This window comes from Nerophis ophidion, linkage group LG02 (genome assembly GCF_033978795.1).
Source record: "Nerophis ophidion isolate RoL-2023_Sa linkage group LG02, RoL_Noph_v1.0, whole genome shotgun sequence".
In the NCBI taxonomy this organism is placed as follows: Eukaryota; Metazoa; Chordata; class Actinopteri; order Syngnathiformes; family Syngnathidae; genus Nerophis; species Nerophis ophidion.
The window spans coordinates 49,830,306-49,843,695 of record NC_084612.1 but is presented as its reverse complement, the minus strand read 5'-3'; the positions used below and the strand labels follow the sequence as shown (position 1 = coordinate 49,843,695).

Genomic DNA, 13,390 nt, shown 5'->3' with positions numbered 1-13,390 from the left:
GGGTTTCAATAGGCCTTTAAATAAATGGACATTGGGGATGCAGCATGCACCAATTATAATACAGAAATGTAGCTCATCAGATCATAACTGGATCAGATATTGTACACGTTTCTGTTGTGAATAATAAAGGTTTCATTTTAGGCTGCCTGTATATAATAGCATGAAATATTGCAGCACCTTCATAACGTTTAGTTATACTAAAGCGTTACTCAAATCTAAATATATTTAAATAGCTTTATCGGGTACAGCTACATTGATCCATTATGAAACCAACCTGAGATATTTCTGTCCGTTACGTTTGTTTCCAAATTGGTAACCGTGCGTTTTCTCTCTCAAAACGGAGTAGAATGTGCCGGAGACACATTATCAGTCCCGCGTTGTAACAAAGACATATCGTTAACGTTACTCACAAAAAAGCTGAACTTATGAATGCCTGTTGCCGCTCATAACAACACAGAAAATGAAGACGCCACACTATCCAAAACGTTCCAAACACTCTGAAAGTTAATACACAACAGTTGCTGCGGCGGTTCCTGAAAAAAATCTCCTCGTTAACAAAATATTAAAAACACACACAGACGAACACAATGGATCAATGTACTCGGACTATGGACTGAAAAAGTTACGTACCGTGAGTCCTCTTCATGCATGGATAAAACATGCTTCCTGTTCAGGTGCTCCCGAAGCGATGTAGTCCTTCCGTGCCACGCGAGGTCCATGCTGCACATTTTGCAGGAAACTGTCTTCTTTGCCGTGTTTAAAGTGAAGTATTTCCACACTTTTGACGACTTGGGTCGTACACTTTTCTCCAATGCAGCATTAACCTCCAGATGTTTCTGCGCCGAACTATCGGTACTGTTTTCCACCATTTTTCCAATGTTTCCAAGCAAGTGAGTCTGCGTGGTCATGCGAGCTGCACATGACACATCATTGGCTGGCTGGCTTACTGCCACCTCATGAGACGTAGCCTCAGCGCTGCCCTGGCGCTGTTTTGTACCGTTTTTGTACTTATTTCAATTATTGTTTCTCAGCTGTTTGTAAATGTTGCAGTTTATAAATAAAGGTTTAGGGGAAAGAAAAAAAAAGCGCATTGCATACATCCAAATTAATCGCCAAATATTTTTATAATCGATAACAGTTTTGTAAAAAGAAATAGACAAAAAATTCCTCCTGACCATTGTTTGTTTTGCAACTACAGGAAACGTATTCAAACAACAAGTTACTAAATCCAAATGTTCACGGACCGGTATTTTTTCCATCCTGTACTGTGAATGCTGACATGTTGTGTGATACAAAAAAAGTAAACATATTTGTGCAAGGGTTCTTTAAGTAGACTGTGTTTGTCTATTGTTGTGATCAGAACACATTATATGCCCCTTTTACGCAGAAATCCAAGTAATCCCAAAGGGTTTGCAAACTTTTTCCTGCAACTGTGGGTGATGTTGCTGTGCCATACTCTTATCAGTTATTTCCCCTTTTTTCTTAAATAGTAACAACCAATGGAGCACATTTCATACTTACAACGACAGCGATGTGATGTTGTAGGAGCCGTCTCCAAGGAAGGGAATCACTGTCAGGTCATTGTGGTTCATTGTGCTGCAATATTAAACATTTCACATTAACCCATGATGTTAACATTTAGAATTCCAATAGCAAAGAGAACAATGTATTCGTATAAGGCACATGTGTCAAAGTAAAGGCCATCTCATTTTATGTGGCCTGCAAAGGTCTGGAATTACCACACATCTATTTGTTTCTAAATGTAGTCAACTTTCTATTTTGACAACAAAAATACATGTACCATATGCAATTTCATATATTTTAAACTTAACCTAATATTGCGACAAACATTATATCATCACACATTCCAAACATCAAAATAAGTACTTAAATATCTGCGTGACTCTTGATTTTGAAGCAAGTCATCCATCACATTGTACATTGTAAAGATTATTTGTCAGTAAAAACTGGTAGCTTAGTTGCCAGAATTTTTCCGTAAAAACACGAGACAAAAAAATGTGTAATATTGTTTTGCCATATGCAGTAATTGACACCTTCAAAACAACTGTAGATTTTACAATAAAACATTGGTACTGTTTTACATTTACAGTATAGATTGTAAAAAAACATTGCACATTTTATAGTAAAATTTAAAAACTTTACCCTTAAACAGAGGTCCCCAAACATTTTGAGCCAGGGGGGCCGCATTGGGTTAAAAAGAAAATTGGCCAGGGGCCAGGCTGTACATACTATACAGTACAGGCCAGAAGTTTGGACACATCTTCTCATTTCAATGAGTTTTCCTTATTTTCCTGACTGTTTACATTGTAGATCAGGGTTCTCGGACACGCGGCCTGCGGGCCAATTGTGGCTCGGGAGACGTTATTTTGCGGCCCGCACCTTAATATGAAAGTTTAATGTTAGTGTGGCCAGCGAGTTTTATATAAATGGCGCTTGTGCGGAGCTAAAGAAATCTACCAATAACAGTGTGATATGTGGCTCTCGAAGCTGAACATTGACGTCACCTGCGTGATGCAAGCAGAGAAACGTTTTGCCGCTTTTCCACGAGACCCGCACGTGCTCTTCCGCCCTAAATATCTTTCTCTCTCTTTCTCTCTTTATTTCTCTCTCTCTCTCACCCTCCCCCGGCACCGCTGTAAACAGTCCAGGCCGGGGAGACGAGAGGTCTGGTAACTTCCGAAGCACTCCGCCAAAGGACCAAGCTACAATACAAAACTGGGGTGCACTGGACCCCAGTGCTGATACTCCGGCAGAGAGTCGCTGGGCGAATCGGACGTGCAACACGTTAGTCCTGATGTTAGCCCATTCGGCGCTAATTGTGCTAACGTATCTGTAAAGTCCACAGCTCTTTCAACGTTCTGGGTTGCCTACCCCTGCGTTGGTGGAAAAACGGCAAATGAGTGAAAGCGACAAAAATGTTGCCATGGAGACGAGGGTTTTCTTACATGCCTGGCTTCAGTCGCACCGCGACACCTGTCCGTCAGTAATAACAGTCCCCGATAACCTGTACCAATTCAAACCGTTAATTTGTTTTTTTTATTGTTTAATTTGCATTGCCTCCCATTACTTAATTCTCATTTTTTTCATTTATATTTTGATTTTATTTTGTGTTGAAAATAAAAATAAACACATTTATAAATATATTTTTTAAGAAATCTTTCCTTGCAGCCCAGCCTCACCTAGACTCTGCATCCAGTGGCCCCCAGGTAAATTGAGTTTGAGACCCCTTTTGTAGATTGTCGACTAAGGCATAAAAACTATGACACCTGTGAAGTGAAAACCCTTTCCGGTGAATACCTCTTGTAGCTTATGGAGAGAATGCAAACAGTAATCAGAGCAAAGGGTGGCTATTTTGAAGAAACTAGAATATAAAATATTATTTTCAGTTATTTCACCTTTTCCATGTGTTCATTCATAGTTTTGATGCCTTCAGTGACAATCTAAAATCATGAAAATAAGGAAAACCTAATGTTTTTTAATATCACAATATTTTTAGGCCATATCGTGATACACGATATATATCTCCATATTTTGCCTTAGCCTTGAATTAACACTCGATACATATAATCACAGCAGAATGATGATTCTATGTGTCTACATTAAACATTCTTGTTCATACTGCATTAATATATACTCATTTTAAACCTTAATGCAGAGAAGGAAATCCCAACTAAGTCAATTGACCAAAACTGTATTTATTAAACAGGGAAGAGCCTGTAGTGTAATGCCCGCAGCTAAAAGCAACTGCGTGAGAACGTATACTCGAATATCACGATATAGTCATTTTCTATATTGCACAGAGACAAACCCCTGATATATTGCGTATATCGATATATCACCCAACCCTAATATATATATATATTTAAATAGACTACCTTTTTAGACCAGTTGATCTACCGTTTATTTTCTTTTTCTCCTATGTCCCACTCTCCCTTGTGGAGGGGGTCCGGTCCGATCCAGTGGCCATGTACTGCTTGCCTGTGTATCGGCTGGGGACAACTCTGCGCTGCTGATCCATATATATTTAAATAGACTCCCTTTTTAGACCAGTTGATCTACCGTTTCTCTTCTTTTTCTCCTATGTCCCACTCTCCCTTGTGGAGGGGGTCCGTTCCGATCCAGTGGCCATGTATTGCTTGCCTGTGTATCGGCTGGGGACATCTCTGCGCAGCTGATCTGCCTCCGCTTGGGATGTTTTCCTGCTGGCTCCGCTGTGAACGGCACTCTCGCTGCTGTGTTGGATCCGCTTTGGACTGGACTCTCGCGACTGTGTTGGATCCATTATGGATTGAACTTTCACAGTATCATGTTAGACCCGCTCGACATCCATTGCTTTCCTCCTCTCCAAGGTTCTCATAGTCATCATTGTCACCGACGTCCCACTGGGTGTGAGTTTTCCTTGCCCTTATGTGGGCCTACCGAGGATGTCGTAGTGATTTGTGTTGTGGTTTGTGCAGCCCTTTGAGACACTAGTGATTTAGGGCTATATAAGTCAATTTGACACATCTTTATTTGATATGACTATAAACAAAATAGGGAATAAATGTCCAACTTGCAAAAACACCAAAATTGTGTGGGGGCTGAATTATTTTGATCACAACTGTGTGTGTGTGTGTGTGTGTGTGTGTGTGTGTGTATATATACACACACATATATATATACACACACATATATATATATATATATAAATATATATATATACATATACATATACATACACACACACACACACACACACACACACACACACACACACACACACACACACACACACACACACACACACACACACACACACACACACACACACACACAGTTGTGATCAAAATAATTCAGCCCCCACACAGTTTTGGTGTTTTTGCAAGTTGGACATTTATTCCGTATTTTGTTTATAGTCATATCAAATAAAGATGTGTCAAATTGACAAATGCAACTTAAATTGTAACACTGTATTTTACAAAATACCAAAAAAGGACATTTTTCTTAATATCTAATTGACAAAATTATTCAACCCCCTAGTTATGTGCATATTTAGTACTTAGTAGAACACCCTTTGGGAGTAATTACATCCTTCAAACGTGATACATAACCGGACACAAGCTTCTTGCAACGATCTACAGGTATTTTAGCCCATTCCTCCTGGGCAAAGGCCTCCAGTTCATTCATATTCTTGGGCTTGCGTGCTGCAACTGCCTTCTTCAAGTCCCACCACAGGTTTTCTATTGGATTTAGGTCTGGCGACTGTGAAGGCCACTCCAGAGTCTTCCAGCCCTTCTTCTGAAACCACTCTGATGTTGATTTGGAGGTATGCTTGGGATCGTTGTCCTGTTGGAAGGTCCAACGTCTCCCAAGCTTCAGCTTCGTCACTGACTTCATGACATTTGCAGCTAATATATCCTGGTAGGAAATAGAATTCATGAACGCGCTGGAGATTCCCGGTACCTGAGGCAGAGAAACAGCCCCAGAGCATGATTGACCCCTCACCATGCTTAACAGTAGGCAAAGTGTTCTTTTCTTTGTCAGCTTCATTTTTTCTCCTCCAGACATAACGTTGATTCATAGGCCCAAAGAGTTCCAGTTTTGTCTCATCACTCCATAGAACAGTTTCCCAAAACCTTTGGGGTTTGTCCAGATGATTTTTGGCATACTGGAGTCTATTTTCCTTGTGCCTGGTAGTCAGAAGTGGGGTGCGCCTGGGAGTTTTGGCATGGAGGCCTTCATCTCGTAGTGCGTGCCTTATTGTCTGGGACGAAACCTGTGTTCCCCCCTCTGCAATGTCCTGTTGTAGTTCCTCAGCTGTTACCCGGGGGTTTTTCACCACTGGACGCTTCACAGCATCCTCTTTCTACCACGCCCAGGTAGTGTTTCCACTGTGCCTTTAGCTTCAAACTTGCGAATAATGCTCCCAACTGTGTCACTTGGAATGTGTAATGTCTTTACTATTTTCTTATATCCATATCCTTTCTTATGAAGATAAATTACCTCGTCTCTTGACTTCTTTGACCACTCCCTGGACTTCACCATGTTGCAAATACACCATTGACCATCTACAAGAAGCTGAGTGTCACAGTCTTTTTCAATCAGTTTAATTGTTGCTCGTTATGGTTCTAATCACATTTATAGGGGTTTTCAACACCTGATTGAAAAGACCTTATTCAACTTCTGTTCTTAAGAGTTATGATCTTCAAGGGGTTGAATAATTTTGTCAATGAGATATTAAGAGAAATGACACTGTTTGGTGTGTTGCAAAATATAATGTTGTAATTCAAGTTGCATTTGTCTATTTAATGCATTTTTATTTGATATGACTATAAACAAAATATGGAATAAATGTCCAACTTGCTAAAAGACCAAAATTGTGTGGAGTTTGAATAATTTTGATCACAACTGTGTGTGTCTATATATATATATATATATATATATATATATATATATATATATATATATATATATATATATATATATACCTATATATAGACACACACATACACACACGCACACACAAACACATCACCCGCCCCCATCTCCCGAATTCGAAGGTCTCAAGGGTAGCAAGTATGCTTACAATGTACGTAAAAATATATAACAATAAATAATTATAATTCACTGTTACAAGTGGCCCTCTGAGGGCAGCAATAGCTGCGATGTGGCCCCCAATGAAAACGAGTTTGACACCCCTGGTATAAGGTAACGTTTGGAACAGAATGGGCTACTAGAGTACATCTTACTGGCCGGAATAAGTGTACCTAATGTTGTGGCCAGTCAGTGCTTACGGTTACATTTTAAAAAGTTGAACAATTTCAAGGTGTTTGACATTTTTCCGCTAAAAAACAAAATCAATAAAAACACCCAATTATATGGTAATTACAATTTAAAAAATGATACTACACCAGAGTACGAGTTAGTGTTGTGATGCTATCCTGGTTAGCACGTCCGTGCTAACTCGGCTAAAAACTTACACTTGGCTGATGCCGTCCGGAAGATCCAAGGGAGCCGCCGACAACCTATTCCTGTTGCAGTCCAGGACGAGGTGCCCGTCTGGGCCCGTGGAGCAGGAGCAAGGAGCCGGACACGACTCGACGGCCCGGACACGCACACCCAGAAGGAGCATGAAGAAGATTGAGGCCGAGGGAAGGGGCCAGTCTCCCGCCATCTTGGCTCAGATTCCTCTTCACTTGGGATTCCTTCCCAATCCAAGCTGGACACCCGACACTTTCTCCACCGCTGCGATTACTTCCACGCCATCCCAACAAACTCAATTAAATATTAAGAACTTATTCGTCCATGTTGTTTAAAACCAACGCGCGAGTTATTCCGCATTGCTGTTGTCTTGATGGATCAACAAAAGCGTTTAGTTGATGACATTGGATATCGTGGTCCCGCCCCTTTCTGGCCAATGTCAAGCGATTCTATTGGTCCAAATGCACGTTTGTCAATCCAGTTCATAAATCTGATTGGTTTTCACAATAAAACACGAGTTTGTAGTCTCGCTTATTGTAAACATTACAAAGTTTCAAAATAAGATTTATGTTTATTTCAATCCAAGACAGCAGTTTATAATATAGGTTGAAACAAATTATGCAAGTTAATAAATACATTCATTGTATTATGATGGTTTATTTTTAATTATTTTTTATCCTGGTATTCTATTGAGGATGAGCAATACTGTAAACCAGCGGCCCCCAATATATGGCCGGCAGGCCATAATACAAAAAATTAAAATAAAAAAATGATAAATTCTTTTAATCTTCCCTTTCTAGCCACTCAGGAAAATCATATTGTTGATGTATATGTCCATATCCGCTCTACATATTCATTTTACGAAAGAGAAGTGTGGGATACTTCTCTAGTTGCCTTATTTTGACTTTGTTAAATGTTTGGATGTATATATTGTTTGGTGCAGCGGAACAGGCGCAGGAGGGGGTGGAAAGCAGAAGAAAAAAGTACAAAGATGGGGTAATAGAAAAAATATATATATATGCATACATATATACTGTCTATATAGATACATAAATAGAAACACACACATAAACACATATATATAGATACATATATACACACACATAAACATATATATATACACACACACCAGTGACGTGCGGTGAGGTTCATGGCTGGTGAGGCACTGACTTCATAACAGTCTGATTTATAAACATATAAACCCTATAGAGTATCTTATTCACCATTTGATTGGCAGCAGTTAACGGGTTATGTTTAAAAGCTTATACCAGCATTCTTCCGTGCTTGGCCCTCAGCATCAAGGGTTGGAATTGGGGCTTAAATCACCAAAAATGATTCCCGGCCGCTACTGCTCACTGGGGGTGAACAAGGGGATGGGTCAAATGCAGAGGACAAATTTCACCACACCTAGTGTGTGTGTGACAATAATTGGTACTTATTATATAATAAGTGCGATAATACTGCTAACATTAACACTATTAAATAATCACATGTATGTACAAATTAACAAACACGACAGTACACAGTGTTGTCACAATGACAGGTGTAACACAGTGTTGTCACTATGACAGGTGTAACAGTGTTGTCACTATGACAGGTGTAACACAGTGTTGTCACTATGACAGGTGTAACCGCGCTCCTGCGGCCGTGTTCATTCATTGTCTTTACTGTAGCATAGAAAATGCATATGGCCTTAAAACGCCACAATACTCAGTCACCATATTTAAGTACCCAAAATAAAGACTCGACATAAATATAAATTCAATCGGATCAGAAACATTGGAGGATATGGGATTAAAACCCGATGCTAACCGCCCATAGAAAATACACTAGTAACTACTATTAGCAAACAAATTCACTTACCAACTCAGCTTAATATCTCAACATCGACACACTCTTTCGTCGCAACTTTGCCCTGATGGTCGCCACCTATAAGTTTACAATTAGTTGTAAAATGTTGGACGGTTATTTTTACGATATGCAGGCAAACAACAACTTTAAAACATACCGGCTTCAGATGTCCCCAGGCCTAGCCGAGTAGTGCAAGAATGATCTCTGGGATCACTAGCGCCCTCTACCACCAGGAGGCCGGAGAACAGGTGCCTCACATTGTGCGTCTTCACAGCCGTTTTATGACTGCCCAGCACAAGAAATACGTTACACACATACGGTTGTTGACAAAATACACAGTACATTATATACCTCAGTTAACTAAACTATGGAAATGTATAACATAATTCATATAGCAATACGGTCTCACTGCACAACAGCCAGCAGTTAGCCGAGTCATTGCGCAATCCACGGGGAGGCTCAACTGGCTGTGACTCACCGCAAGTAATTGTCAGTATTTAAATGGCAAATGTGAAAACTAAGCAATTTTGAATAAAATAATTTAAAACTGGTGAAGTTAAATGAAAAATAACTTTATAGTATAATCACTGGATACATACAACAATAAAATATTTTTTTTTCTTTTTATATTTTTTTCTTTCCATGATGGCAGGTGAGGCGGGGCCTCACCTGCCTCCCCTGACTGCACGTCACTGACACACACATACATATGTATATATATACACACTTACATATATACATACATACATACGTACACACATACATACATATATATAGATATATATATATATCAATATACATACACACACATACGCACACATACATACACACACACATATATATATATATATATATATATATATATATATATATATATATATATATATATGTATATATTAGGGCTGGGAATCTTTGGGTGTCCCACGATTGGATTTAATATCGATTCTTGGGGTCGCAATTCAATTATAAATTGATTTTTTTGATTCAACGCGATTTTCGATTCAAAAACGATATTTTTCCGATTCAAACGATTCTGTATTCATTCAATACATAGGATTTCAACAGTATCTACCCCAGTCTGCTGACATGCAAGCAGAGTAGTAGATTTTTCTAAAAATATTTTATAATTGTAAAGGACAATGTTTTATCAACTGATTGCAATAATGTAAATTTGTTTTAACTATTAAACGAACCAAAAATATGACTTATTTTATCTTTATGAAAACATTGGACAAAGTGTGTTGTCAAGCTTTTGAGATGCGATGCAAGTGTAAGCCACTGTGACACTATTGTTCTTTTTTTTTTTTTTATAAATGTGGAATGATAATGTCAATGAGGGATTTTTTATCACTGCTACACTGAAATTATAACTAATATTGATACTGTTGTTGATAATATTACATTTTGTTTCCCACACCCCTAATATATATATATATTAGGGCTGGGCAAAGATTAAAAATTTTAATCGAAGTTAATCGCACTATTTCTCCGATTAATCACGATTAACTGCATCGTATACGCAAAGCCCAATAATGAATTCAAAAGTAGTGTGTAGTGCACCTTTATTGGAATATTCTCCCACATGAACAAAAGCGCCAAAACATTTGTTGTGCAAACATAATTTAAATCAGTCCTTGTTAAACAGTAGCAGTGAAATAGCATATTTTATGAAAATCAACTCAAAAAATGTAAATACAAACATTGAAGCTTATTGCCACTGCCAGAGTATTTAAGTTATCCTGTTTGTTATGAAAAATAAATATCATCTACATACAAATCTCTGAACCACAATCATAACATCTAAACAGGCAATTTCTGAGGTAACAGCAGAAACATTTTTTTTTATCAGGGATCTTATGTTTAAAAAACCTATATTATAGGTAGTGGGCTGTTTTAGGGAATTTTGGATCAAATTATCCGTAGAAGCAATATTAATAATGTTGTGTTTATTCTGCGTAGTGCACTTAAAATAATTATGACCATATCTAGGAATTGATATGATAGGAAATTTCCGATTGTTTGCTTGGTGCTTTGATAAACTGAACGCATATACATGGTACTATATTGTGATGTTATGCGCCAGGAAAAAAAAGAACTACCCTACCCAGCATACAACAGGAGTGACGAGCATGCGCGGTAGCCCGGTATAGGTTGTGTCGCCATGACAGCATCTTGTATGTTGTGATATGCACGCTCTGAAAGCAAACGTTAAGAACTCAGCCAACACTCCTCGTCTGCATTATTCATAAATAGATAGACAACACATATATTCCGCTGCTTCACAGGCCGCTGGATGTAGCCGGCAAAGTATTCCCATGCTAGCTAGCCGGTCTAGCAAGCACGCGTCATTCAGTCCAAAACGGCCCGATCTATCCACATTCAGAATTGTCTGGCGGTCGTAAGTGATCACGGAGTGACCACGCTGGGGTTAGGGTTATACCTAACCGGTATTTTTGCCAAATGTTCCATCTTTACCAAGAGCCCCACGACGCCGAAGCCCGTCCAGGCGACGCCATCTTGTTAAGAAAAGGCGTTAACAAAATAAAAGCATGTAAACAACATACGCAAATGTGCGATAAAATAATTGTCGGCGTTAAAAGATTGAGGAGTTAACTCGTAATTAACGCATTAATTTGCCCACCCCTAATATATATATATATATATATATATATATATATATATATATATATATATATATGTATCCATCCATCCATTTTTCTACCGCTTATTACAAAACCCAATGAAGGAGAACACTCAGTTGTTGGTTTGATTTAACCAGCTAAAGTCACAACACTAACCGTCAGAATCATCTGAAGTAAAAAGTTTCTGACTTTAAACTTTTATGATTGGTTGCAACGTGCCTTCAACTGGGAAAAAGTTTCTCCTTGTGGGTTTCAAGAAGAGTCCTGCTTCCACCACAAACTTTCGCAAAAAGATGGATTTTCCGAAAAAAAAATACTATTTATGGCAGAGTCCGAGCCTACTATCTATGGCAATGGAAGAGACAATGAAACTGTAAGCATTAACAGTCCGTTAGAAATGTGTGAATGATTTTGATGGCAATGTCAGCTTGAGTTGTTGTGTAGCCAGCTCAACCTTCTACTGTAAAACAAAGGTGTCACTGTCTTACGGCAAAATAAAAAATAAACTTCCTGAACTGAAAAATACTTTTATTTGGATGAGTGCCTACTCTGTTAAGTTAAAGTTAAAGTACCAATGATTTTCACACACACATTAGGTTTGGCAATTGACCAGTTAGTAATATTAATTTGTTTGTGATGTATCTCGTAACATAACTTTCTTTGTTTATTTACAAGGTTTCTGTTACGTGTGGGTTGCTACTTACTGCGGGGTCGTTCCTCCCAGATGCAGAACGGACAACGTTAAGGTAGGGGGGATGATTTATTTCTCATAAATCATACACCGTCAATACACGCAGACCAAAACAAGAATAAACAGAAAACCGGGCCGATAGCATGGGAAGCTATGGCGAAGCTTAGTGCAGGAACAAGAATTAAGAATCACATGAATAACCAACATAACTTGTTGTATGGAGCAAACAAAGAAGCCAGGACAAGTGTGGCGAGAGAGGTGAATAAATAGCTCTCTGATTAGTGGTCAACAAAAGGTGAAGGTGCCGACCACTAACCAGAAGCAGGTGAACCCAATTAATCCCCATGGGAACTAAAAAAAACCCCAGAGGTGCACAAACAGGACCTACGGGAGTCAACAACTTACAGAAAAATAACAAAATCATGATCCAGGCCACAAATCATGACAGTTTCGAAGCAACGACAGTGAAAGTATCAACATGATATACAATATAAAAGTATTAAATTGTCAATATACACATGTATAAGTGCAAAATTAGCATTGGATGGATAAATACTGGACACAAGTTTAACTTTAGCCAGCGTGTAGTTCCAGATTTGCGGCCAGACTTCCTTTATCTGTCCTACACGTGGTGTCCAACTATGTTTTCACAATAAACCACTATGAGCCGCTGGTCTCGCTATATCATCTGGGATGTTGTGTTGTAGTGAAATTCAAGTGAAAATGAGATATTCCATACGGCCTTTGCAAAACCAAACTAAAAAACAAACCAGATACTAATGAATTCACAAAACTGTGCTTTATTTGTTGTCCCTTACAATAAATACAAATATTTTTGTAACCCAAGTATTTGCGAACACTTAAAACGTATAAAAATCCAACAGTTTAGGCTCCTAAAATGTAAGAATATTAAACATTTTAATGAAGGCTTTAAAATATATTGGGGATGTTGATCAATTTTTTCGGCATTAAAAACAGCAGAATGAGATAAAAGAAGAGGAGGAATAATAAAAAAAAAAAAAATAGAACATTTCTGTGAAATTTTGATGGGCCTGCTACCTGTGCCCTGGACCTCTGGCCGGGGGGTCGCCTTACTTATTAGATGGTGCCGAGTGTCTGAACCCGTGAATTTTAGTTGTACAGTACAAAATGAGCCACAGAGCTAGCCTAAAACAGTATCATGTTTACATAAAAATGCTAACACTTAGCATGTGTGCTAACAATA

General features: G+C 38.6%; 1 protein-coding gene and 1 long non-coding RNA gene across 4 annotated transcripts in view; both read right to left on the bottom strand.

The window, feature by feature from the left end:
* lrig2 (leucine-rich repeats and immunoglobulin-like domains 2) overlaps nt 1-7,421 on the bottom strand; it is an 89,139-nt gene extending 81,718 nt beyond the window's left edge. The window contains exons 1-2 of one of the 3 annotated variants that reach the window (XM_061885856.1): nt 6,981-7,421; nt 1,522-1,596 (exon numbers count right to left, since the gene is read on the bottom strand). In XM_061885856.1, coding sequence (XP_061741840.1) covers nt 1,522-1,596; nt 6,981-7,174 — 269 coding nt within the window. In that variant the 5' untranslated portion in view covers nt 7,175-7,421. The remainder of the gene's footprint in view (nt 1-1,521; nt 1,597-6,980) is intronic. The other 2 variants (XM_061885865.1, XM_061885872.1) reach the window with 2 other exon arrangements.
* A 1,429-nt stretch (nt 7,422-8,850) lies between these two features.
* Nucleotides 8,851-12,379, bottom strand: LOC133534964 (uncharacterized). The gene is made up of 3 exons (XR_009802110.1): nt 12,179-12,379; nt 8,990-9,117; nt 8,851-8,910 (listed from the first exon to the last, which is right to left on the bottom strand). It is a non-coding gene; the product is annotated as an uncharacterized LOC133534964 (long non-coding RNA).
* Nucleotides 12,380-13,390: the final 1,011 nt, after the last annotated feature.